The sequence below is a fragment of the Topomyia yanbarensis genome, chromosome 2 (genome assembly GCF_030247195.1).
Source record: "Topomyia yanbarensis strain Yona2022 chromosome 2, ASM3024719v1, whole genome shotgun sequence".
NCBI lineage: Eukaryota > Metazoa > Arthropoda > Insecta > Diptera > Culicidae > Topomyia > Topomyia yanbarensis.
In genome coordinates this window covers 415,940,743-415,952,074 of record NC_080671.1, presented here as the reverse complement: position 1 = coordinate 415,952,074, position 11,332 = coordinate 415,940,743, and the positions used below count along the sequence as shown (strand labels likewise).

General features: G+C 42.7%; 1 protein-coding gene across 5 annotated transcripts in view; it reads left to right on the top strand.

The window, feature by feature from the left end:
• LOC131685134 (zinc transporter ZIP3) overlaps positions 1-1,744 on the top strand; it is a 29,911-nt gene extending 28,167 nt beyond the window's left edge. For all 5 annotated transcript variants that reach the window (XM_058968600.1, XM_058968598.1, XM_058968599.1 and 2 more), the window contains exons 2-3: positions 228-902; positions 964-1,744. In XM_058968600.1, coding sequence (XP_058824583.1) covers positions 400-902; positions 964-1,564 — 1,104 coding nt within the window. In that variant the 5' untranslated portion in view covers positions 228-399 and the 3' untranslated portion in view covers positions 1,565-1,744. The remainder of the gene's footprint in view (positions 1-227; positions 903-963) is intronic.
• The last annotated feature ends 9,588 nt before the right edge of the window (positions 1,745-11,332 follow it).

Here is an 11,332-nt window from a genome sequence, read left to right as displayed (position 1 = left end):
ACCAAATTTGGATTGTTTCAAAGTTGTAGGGATATTATTCTCTCTCTCACCTCTCAATCCCTAGAGTGACAACATTGCCTCGCTCGCTACAGTAACCCTTGGTACAGCAGACCATTCAAGCCGTGCTTTGACGCTCCGTCAGTGAAGGAGTCATTCTGTTCGGCCCTTTAACAGCCCATACGATAAACAACAGAATAGTGTGCGACTAATCTTCTTTTATCTTTTAGACCACGCTCTTATCTGACTACCGTAAAGTTTAGTCAAATAACGATGATCAAGTGATAAGAAAACGTGAATATTCAATGGAACATTACTGAAAATCAGGCCTCTGAGCTACCACCAAAGTCTCGACGCTTTGTAACCGATCTCGAATTGAAGCCATCCACCGTGTGCGGAACCATGGAATTATCCAACATCACCGAATCGTTCCAGCATGGGCTAGCGACTACACACACTACACCTCTGCTAGCGGATGCAGAAACCGGCATGAGTAACAACGAGGCCAAATTGTTGGCCATTCTAGCACTTGGATTTGGCAGCTTTATCTCTGGAATTTTACCGCTGTTTATCGCGCAGCGTAACAGAGAACGCTTTCCGGTATTAATCTCGTTCCTACTTTGCTTCGGTGCTGGTGTACTGTTAGCAACCGCACTGGTCCATATGCTCCCAGAGGTGCGGGACGGTTTGAAACAATATGCCGAGATAGTATTCTGCATTGGTTTCTTCCTAATCTATACCGTTGATGAAATAAGTCACCTATTCGGAGCCGGCGGGCATGGTCACAGCCATGGCGAACAGCCCGTTGCAGCAGTAAGGAGGGTCAGTCGGGATTCGACTAGTGGAGATCTGGATAATGGTCGCAGTTATGGAACTAGTGAAGAGACAAAATTGCTGAGTAAAAGGTAGTATATCATAACTAATTCAAATATGTTCGATGCTAACATTGTACATGTTTATTTTTAGTGAAAGCAGTATCCAGATTCCGCAGCGGTCAGCCGAGTGCGATGGCGGCGAAACTAGTGAAAATATAGTATGTTCAAATGAGAATCTCCCGCGGGTGATGGTGGCTGCTGGTGATCCCGAGGAGCAAGTGACGGGAGTGTTTAGTCTGCTATTGGCACTGGTAGTACATTCGCTGCTGGAAGGATTGGCCATTGGAGTCCAGAGCTCAGCACCTCAGGTTCTGCTTTTGTTGGGTGCCGTTAGTGCCCACAAGTACGTGGTAGGATTTTGTCTTGGCGTGGAAATCTGCACCCACGGAAGTCGCCACAATTGTTCCCATGTTTTACAAATTTTAACCTTCTCGATTGGGTCGGTTGCCGGCATTGCCGTCGGCATGGTTCTAGATGATATAGGCCAAACATTCAACATGATAGTGATACCGATCCTGCAGGGAGTAGCTGGCGGTACGCTGCTGTACGTGACCGTCAGTGAGGTGCTTCCGCGAGAACGCGGAAAGCGAGGACTTATGCGCAAACGGCAAGTCGGGCTTCTGCAACTATTTGCAGTGATGCTAGGATTTACGGTGATGTCTATTTTAAGTCTTTCAATTGCTGAAAAGTAGTGCTAATTTCATAGTTTTAAAATTTTTATCTTAGTTAACAAAATTATGTATGTGTATATGTATCGAGTAAGTTTTATGGAAAGTTATAAATGAAAGTTTTTTTTCTATGCGCCAATCGGCCCCCCAAGATAAATGCATAGCTTATAGTAGCGCGATGCTAAAAGAAAATGAGCAAACTGATCTACATATTCGATTTCTCCATGCCGAAAACGACTCCCTCATGACCTTGACTGAAATGCGTAGCAAAAGATGCTTTAGTATCTAAAATTGGAATTATCGCGAGAAAGTGCATCGTGTATTTATGTTCGATTGTGATAACTAAAATTGATGAAAGTTATTTTTGGATAACCTTCATAACGGTTCGAAATTGGAGTGTAAGTGTTTTCGTATGGGATTCTGATGGACTGCGCATAAATCGATAACGTTGTTCCATTCCTAAGTCAAAGTAAGCTGTGTTGTCTATTGATGGACTCTTTTCGCATTGTGAACCTCAAAACACTTGTGGTATGATTTTGCAACAAAAAGTGCTTTTATCGAACATGGATGAACGAAATAACACAATACCCAACACGAACAGATATTCGAAGATTTAATTATATGTTTCACTCTACTGATGATTTTTTCGGACTTTCTGAAAAACATCTTACACTATAAGCTCATCTTGTTACTTGTATAAAGTTGGTAGTTTTATAACTTGAAAAATACCCTAAATAATAGTATTTTGAGTAATTTTATGACACAATACGTAGCCTTTCAAACAAGAAAAAAACATTTCAATTCAATACTCTTAAAGTTCTAGAGGGTCTATTATTGATTATTTTAAAAAACATTGAATTTCCGTTTCTTCCTATAGAATAATAACAATCTTAGAAGGGATGCTCTAAGTGATCTTTTGCAGAAATTCTAAAGCTAGCCACGCTACCGGTCTTTACAAATACTTATACTAACTTGTTCACTGACGAAGGCGACTGTGATGAACCTCAGGATGGAACATGTTCTGGTGTGCCTAAGAGCAATAGTAAAAGGAGGAACATTTCCTCTCATAAGCTTCGTTGTAAAGGTTACGAGGAGTCTCTTCAAGGTTCTCCAAGATAACTACTCTAGGAAGAACTGGTGCAAAACCGAAGCAAGTAGCTCCCGATCTCAGAAACCTGAGCTCAGAAATGTTTTTAGCACTTCCCGGGACATCAAAGACCCCTAGTCTTCCCATATCTCAGCCAGAGAAAGAAACCAGCGTTGGCTTTATAAAGTTCTCTGACATTATGGACCGTATTTTCATAGCTTTAAGCATTTTTGACCCTCTTAAAAGCATTTTGGTAACCTTTTCACTACAGTAAAATCATTCTTTATGCTGTTAACTGCAAAATGGTCCCTCCTTTCAGCGATTGTATCATTTTGATTTGATCACTGTTATACTGTGGAATTGCAGAATTGTCGCGAAAATCGATTCCTTTAAAATTTTAATACTTAATTGAAACTTGAAATGCGATGCATTTGCATTATACAAAACATGGTTTATTTATGAAATAGATCTTAAATATACTTTGCTTGGATCAACATACGGAGGAATGTGGAAGGTAATCTCTGATCCCCACGGTAGCGACCATATGCCATTTGTTATTACTATTGCTAACTATTCAGGGCCACTGAATACCGTGAATGTTTTGTATGACCTCACCCAAAGTATTAATTAGAAGAGTTGCGTGTTCGCGATATCCGTCAAAATCGTGTCCACACAAAAGCTTCCTCCCGAGGAAGAGTATGGGTTCCTGGTTGGCTTGATTCTCAACACCGCGATTCAAGCTCAGACTAAACGCGTACCGGCTCAGACTTACACGCGGTGAAGGCTGCCGCTTATAAGCCCTTCCGAGACGACGACGGACGACCCGTTAGCTATCGGGAGTACGTAATGTTAGAAACGCGAATGTGGAACTTGATGAAAACCAAGAATCGTAGTTACTGACGCCGATTCGTGGACAGATTAACTATCGAAACATCGATGAACACTCTTTGGGGCACGGCCCAGCGCATGCGAAACTGAAACTGAGAGCGTAGAATATTCAAACTGTTGGGTATTCGATTTCTCCAAGAAGGTCTGTCCGGATTCCGTCCCGACAGTATATACTAAATATGCTGCCTGAAAAACCTTGCATTTTTCGCATGGTTATTTGTCGACATCACAATTTAGCTACATTTCCAATTTTCACGTGAAAGACATTGGCGAATGTCGTGTCAGTTCCTGCACACTAAGGTTACTTGTAGAGGTTCCAAACCTGTCAATTTGCAAGGACCACTATACATTGGACAATTTGTCTACATGGGCCCGTCAGCTGAGTATCGAATTCTCCACGGAGAAAATTTAGTCAGTCGAATCTTCAGGGAAGTGTGAACCAGCGCAACCACAGTTTCAATGAATGGGTTACACTATTGTTCAGGTTTTCGACTCGAAATGTACCTGGGGATGTCACATTAGTTATCTTAAACAGAAATGAACTTTCTCCGTAGAATAACCGGAACATGGTGAGGTGCCCACCCAGGAGACCTGGGCTGTACCCAACAACGATATTGTCGGTGTTGGAGTACAGGAGTTTCTGTTTTCGACCCGCCGCGAACATACATTTTAGCAAACTGGAGCGAATCCAGTATTGTTGTTTGCGTATTGCTTTTGATTGAATTCACTCGACTCTTACGATGAGTATAAATGTGCTAGCGGGCGTCCGTCTGCTGAAAAATCGATTTAAGTCCTCTCATATCGATTGCTCGCCCGATGAGATATCTTTCGTCTTTCGCTTTTTCAAATAAAATTTGCATAAAACACTTTAAAAAAAATCACGAACTTATCCCACTTTTTCGCCACAAGTTTGTATATAAACCCTTTAAGGCTAACGTTGCTGAAAGTGACAACGTTGGCATAAAGATTCTCGTATACATTGCAAATGATTATATAGATGTAAGGCTACATGACCTATCAACTCGTATTCTTACTGAGCCAATTTCAAAATGCATGTTGCAATATGGAAAAGTTACATCACAGACTAACAGACATAACACTCAAAAACAAAGCTTCGCCCGCTTTAACGGTCATTTTAAATATATTTGTAGTTGGAACTATGGCCACATTTGAAATTATGGCGCCACTGACATATGAACAAGCATATGGGGGATAGAACACTAGTGAAAAATTGTTCCCAAACCTGAGGGGTAACCCACCAGTAAATGAGTGTTTGGGACTGTGAATAAAAGGTGGAGCTAGTGTTCTGGGAAAATTTTCGGATCGGTGTTTTTTGAGGGAATTCCCTCATAGTGTTATGTCTGTTAGTCTGTGGTTACACCTACTACTTGGAGAAACTTGTTCCCGGGTACTCCTAACGGCATTTTTCTAGTGAGGATGCGGGTTGAAAGGCATGTACCCTCCTACTTGACAATAAAATTCAAATCTCACGGAACTACAAAAAAAAACAAACTACGCTATGCACCCATGAGGAGCAAACCCCTACGTGCAGGTATTGCAATCAGACAGCGCATCATGGACAACCTTGCGCGGAAGATGCAGAGGAAAATGCATCTCAACCGATTGCCAACTCATCTACGGCAAATCAACACAAAACAGAGTTTTCAATACCAATGCTTGAACCACAAACGATGACCAAATTTGTGGCAGCTGTTCAGACCATAATGACAACCGCACAAGAAGCATCCAGCACCCTAAAATCAACTGTAAGCTACATCGGCAAGGAAGCTAATAACAAAAAGGACGGATTTACACTGGTCAACAATAAGTGAAGAAGCATGAAAGAACATCTGATCGTGGACACCATGCCAGCTCCGATCTGGACGTGAAAAACAAGAGAGAATTAATTGACCTCCCTGACGCAGTCTGCCAACAGAAAAAAATTTCGCCCCCGCGAAAGAAGGTCTCCACTCGCAATAAAAAGTTGCGCACACGAGATCCAACATTTGTACAATAACATTTGTTTGTATTTTTATTTTTACAAATTGTAAACATACAAAAGATCCACGGCTCCGTTAAGCAACCGCTATGAGCCGTGTCAAATAAACGAATTAAAAAAAACTGTACTACTACTCATAAAAATCCCAAATTAACCAACTCTAATCATAAAAACCTGTTTTAATCCACCTAGAGGTGCAATTGTGCCTTTCTCATTTCTCCAAACTATGATATAATAGCTGGTTCGTGCAATATAACATTATGGAAATCTCTTATTACACTTGGCAAGTACATATATAAGAGCACCTTTTTGCATTCATCGCGGTATCGGTTTGAATCGGAGTTTTCTATGTGATCGTACTCCACAACCCGTAACCCCGGAGCCGGAAGTCGGATGGAGATGGAATTTAATATCAGTTTCCGGGGACGCGACAACTTTCATTTGAGACTAAGTTGATCAAATCCGTCTAGCCATTTTCGAGAAACCAATATAACCGTTATTCTGAATTTGGATACTTCAGGATCCGTCGATGGTGGCCAGTGTGACCAAAGAGCCTTTGAATGACTGTTGGGGACCTAGATCTACAAATTCAACAGTTGTGTACATTTTGGAAAAAAATTCACCTTTTTACATTCATCGTAAAATTCGTTAGAATCGAGATTTATTGCGTGATCGTACGTATCACCCTGTAATTCAGGAACCAAAACTCGGATCCACACAAAATTCAACAGCGATGGACCTTTCATTTAAAATTAAGTTTGTCAAAATCGGTTCAGAAAATTCCGAGAAACCGATGTGGACAAATCAACAAATTTTGTTTTGTAACCATACTCTTCAACTCGTAATCCGGATCAAGATGTCGGTTGAAAATGAAATTCAATAGCAACCTATGGGAATATTATACCTTTCATTTGAATCTTAGTTTGTAAAAATCGGTTCAGCCATCTCCGAGAAACCGATGTGTACATTTTGTTAACAAATCCGCACATACACACATACATACATACATACATACATACATACATACATACATACATACATACATACATACATACATACGTACATACATACATACATACATACATACATACATACATACATACATACATACATACATACATACATACATACATACATACATACATACACACACATACATACACACAGATATTTTGCGATCTCGGCGAATTGAGTCGAATGTTATATGAGACTCGGCCCTCCGGGCCTCGGTTAGAAAGTTGGTTTTTGGAGCAATTGCATAACCTTTCTATATAAGAAAGGCAAGAGAATAATATTTAATTAGCTTAATAAGCATGAGTTCAATGTTATCTTCATGTGATTATAATTTGGAAAGGTTGGTGGAATGGGTTTGAACATGTAGGGAATGGGGGGTTAGTAGAGTGGGACTGGAGGATGCGTCAAAAATCCTTCATCTTATTTCGGTATACGGGGTGGATGAAGGAAATGCGGGCGTGAGGGTGGTCCAAGAGGAGGGGAGTGATGAAGGAGGGAGGTGTAAGGGCAAGGCGGAGGGGGGGGGGGAGGGGCGGCGACGCAATACTCAACTGCATATTTTGCCTTCCATTTGAGACTTGGTTTGAGAAAATCGGTTCAGTCATCACCGAAGAACCGATGTGACTTTAATTGTGGAATATGCCTGAAATTCCGGACTTCTGGAACCGTCGATAGTGGACAATATATTCAAAGAATGTTTGATTGGCAATCAGTGATATAGATCTGCGATTAGAAGTAATTTGGTGAACATTTCAATAGTTTTTAGCCTCTGAGGTATTACGATTATACCGATTTATATGGAAAATTCCAGTGTATCCTTACCAACACCCCTGTAACTCCGGAATCAAGAGTCAGAACCGAATGAAATTCAGCAGCAGTCAATGGTATTACTGTATCTTTCATTTGAAATCAAGTTTGTAAAAATCGGTAGAGAATTCGTTGTGGAATGGGTGTGATATTAGTTTAGGAACTTGGCGGGTTCCCCGGGGGCGTCATGAACCGTCATAGGTGGCCAATGTGGTCAAAGCTACTTTGATTGATCATTAGTGATCCAGACCCGCAAACTAGAGTAATGTTACATCAATTTTAATATGTTTTACATCATTTAAACATCATGGTGGTACCAGTTTATATGGGAATTTGCTGTGTGACCGCACTTTTCAACCCGTAACTCCGGAACCGGAAGTCGGATCAACTAAAAATTCAATAGCAGCTTATGGGAGCGTTATACCTTTCAGATGAAACTAAGTTTGCGAAAATCGGTTCAGCCATCTCTGAGAAAATTGTGTGAGTTTAAATGACACACACACATACATACACACACAGACATTTGCCGATCTCGACGAACTGAATCGAATGGTGTATGACACTCGGCCCTCCGGGCCTTGGTTAAAAAGTCGATTTTTACAGTGATTGCATAGCCTTTCTTTATATGAGAAAGGCAAAAAATTGATTCACTCCTTCTAGTTATTCCTAGTTTTAATATGGTTATGAAATGCTTCACCTAATTAATAACTAATTGCTCCAATAATCTCCCTGCTAAAAATCCTGAAGTGTATTACTATGAAAAAGTCGATTTTCAGAATGATTGCATATTCTTTCCATATGAGAAAGGTAAAAAAATAACACTAAATGACCCCCCTAATCTTACGAATATTATATTATCCCCACTTGTACATGTATGTTCTTTGATTCGCCATCAGTGATTTAGGCCTGCGAATCGAAGTAATTTGACGTTCGTTTCAATACATTTTTAACCTAGGATGTATTACAATTGTACTGGTTTATATGAGAAAATCCTATGTGACCGTAATAACCAACATATAATTCAGGAACGAATAGTCAGAACTGAATGAAATTCAATAGTATTCAATGGGAGTATTATATCTTTCATTTGAAATGAAGTTTGTAAACATGGATGGAAAATATGTGTGACATAGATTAAGAACTTGGCGAGTTCCACGGGGGCATCAAGAATCGTGCGCATTGTGGTCAGAGCTACTTTGATTGGTCATTAGTGGTCTAGACCTGCAAATCCAAGTAATGTGGTAAGCTGAGTTGCATGCAACTTGGCGGGTCATAGGTGGTGGATAATGCTTAGTCGCGACAGCAACTAATTGTGATTCGCGACCCGAACCTGTAGCGGGGGCTGACTGCGGGTGTGATAGGACGAGGTAGTGGGCCGTACACGTTCTAGGTCTAAATACCACATGCCCTAAAGCAGCCCTGACAAGGCGAGCTAGCGCCGACTTTAAATAAGCGCTTAGCCCAAATCTCTCTCCTCACGTCATCCTTCAGCGTTACTGCAAGGTTGGCGCAGGACTAGCTAGCCGCCCATAAAAATAGCATGCTCAGGAAGTTCAACAAGACATTTCGGATGGACAAAATTGGCACAGACGTACGCAACGGAAACGGACTAGACACTGGAAACTTGGGACATGGAACTGCAGGTCACTTAACTTTATCGGGAGCACTCGCATACTTGCCGATATAGTGAAAGACTGCAAGTTCGGCTAGCCGTAGTGAACAGTGTAAGTTCGACTATCCGTAGTGAACAGTGTAAGATAACCTGGACCGACTGAGGGAAATGCTGCCACCGGAGGAGGAGCTCATCGATGCTCCCCTTGAGGACTGCTGGAACAGGACTAAAGCATCCATAAGCAGCACTGCGGAAAGCGTCCTGGTATACGTACAGAGGAGTCGACGGAACGATTGGTTCGATGGCGAGTGCCAAGAGATATTGGACGAGGAGAATGCAGCACGCGCAGCGATGTTGCTTCAAGCCACTCGTCAGAACGTGGAGTCATATCGACGAAAGCGAAAACAGCAGATTCCACTTTTTCAGGACAAAAAGCGCCACCTGGAAGAGTCTGAGAGAGAGAGGAGATGGAGCTGCTGTATCGCTCTCAGGAAACGCGGGCATTCTTCAAGAAGCTGAATGACTCTCGCAACGGTTTTGTGCCGCGGGCCGAAATGTGTAGAGACAAGGAAGGTGGCATCTTGACGGACGAACGTGAGGTGGTCGAAAGGTGGAGGCAGTACTACAATGATCATCTTAATGGTGCGCAGGCGGACAATCGGGTAATCGAGGAGGACGATTATGTCAGTGTCTCAGCTGACGGGGATGTACCGGCGCCCACTATGAATGAGGTTAACGAGGCTATTCAACAGCTCAAGAACAACAAGGCAGCTGGTAAGGATGATCTAGGAGCGGAACTCTTCAAGGCGGGTCCGGAGAAACTGACGGAATGCATGCACCGAATAATCGAAAGAATCTGGGACGGGGAACAGCTACCGGAGGAGTGGAAGGAAGGGGTCATCACCACGATATACAAGAAAGGCGACAAATTGGACTCGATCACGGTGACAAATGCCGCTTACAAAGTGCTATCCCAGATTCTGTTCCGGCGCCTATCACCGCTGGTAAATGGATTTGTCGGGAGTTATAAGGCCGGTTTCATCAACGGCAGATCCACAAACAACCGAATATTTACTATACGCAAATCGTCCAAAAATGCCGTGAATACCGGGTCCCGACACATCACCTGTTCATCGACTTTAAAGCCGCATATGACATGGTGGACCGTGTGGAGCTATGGAAAATGATGGACGAGAACGGCTTCCCTGGGAAGCTGACAAGACTGATTAAGGCTACGATGAATGGTGTAAGGTGTTGTGTCAAAATTGCGGGCGGCCTCTAGGGTCCGTTTGAAACACGCAGGGGACTAAGACAAGGCGATGGGTTGTCCTGTCTGCTGTTCAATATAGTGCTGGAAGGTGTAATGCGAAGAGCGGGGTTCAACATGCGGGGCACAATTTTTACGAGGTCCGGACAATTCGTGTGCTTCGCTGACGACGTGGACATAATCGGTAGTAACAAGGAGACGGTAGCAGATCTGTATACCCGACTGAAGCGCGAAGCAGCACGAGTAGGACTGAAGATAAATGTGTCCAAGACGAAGAATATGCTGGCTGCCGGAACCGATCGCGATAGGGAACGCTTGGGTAGTAGTGTTACGATCGACGGCGACGAGTTCGAGGTGGTTGACGAGTTCATCTATCTAGGCTCATTGGTGACTGCGGACAATAACACCAGCCGGGAGATCAGAAGGCGTATTATCTCTGGAAATCGTGCTTACTATGGACTCCACAAAATTTTGCGATCCAGAAAGCTTCACCATCGCACGAAATGCGCCATGTACAACACAGTGATTAGACCGGTGGCTCTCTACGGGCACAAAACGTGGACAATGCTCGAGGAGGATATGCAAGCACTCGAAGTCTTCGAAAGAAGAGTGCTGAGAACGATCTTCGGTGGTGTGCAGGGGGATGGTGTGTGGAGGAGAAGGATGAACCACGAACTTGCGTGACTCCATGGTGTGCCAAGTATCCACAAAGTAGCTCAAGCTGGAAGGGTACGGTGGGCGAGGCATTGAACAAAAAGCACTGATCAAGATTTTAGCACCCCCCTAAGATTGGCGACCTTGGTGGGGGCCAACCTGGCCAACTGCACGCTACGGCTCTGCTTGTTACTGACGAGATGAAGCACGAAAGGCTCAAACTTAATTTTGTGTTAGGTTTTGTGCCTTTAATGCGCAAATTGGTTTAATCCAATTTTCCCTTTTGGGAGTTAAAATTGCACAATATTTATCTGTTATATTCGCATTGTGAAATTTTTTTCGACTTTCCTGATCAAATGCACCTTAATGAAATTGATTGGGGGAAGGGGGTTAGAACATAGTGTAGTTGTAAATCATACGTAGCTCACCTGGGTACAAAATAAAACATGACATGATCGACATGA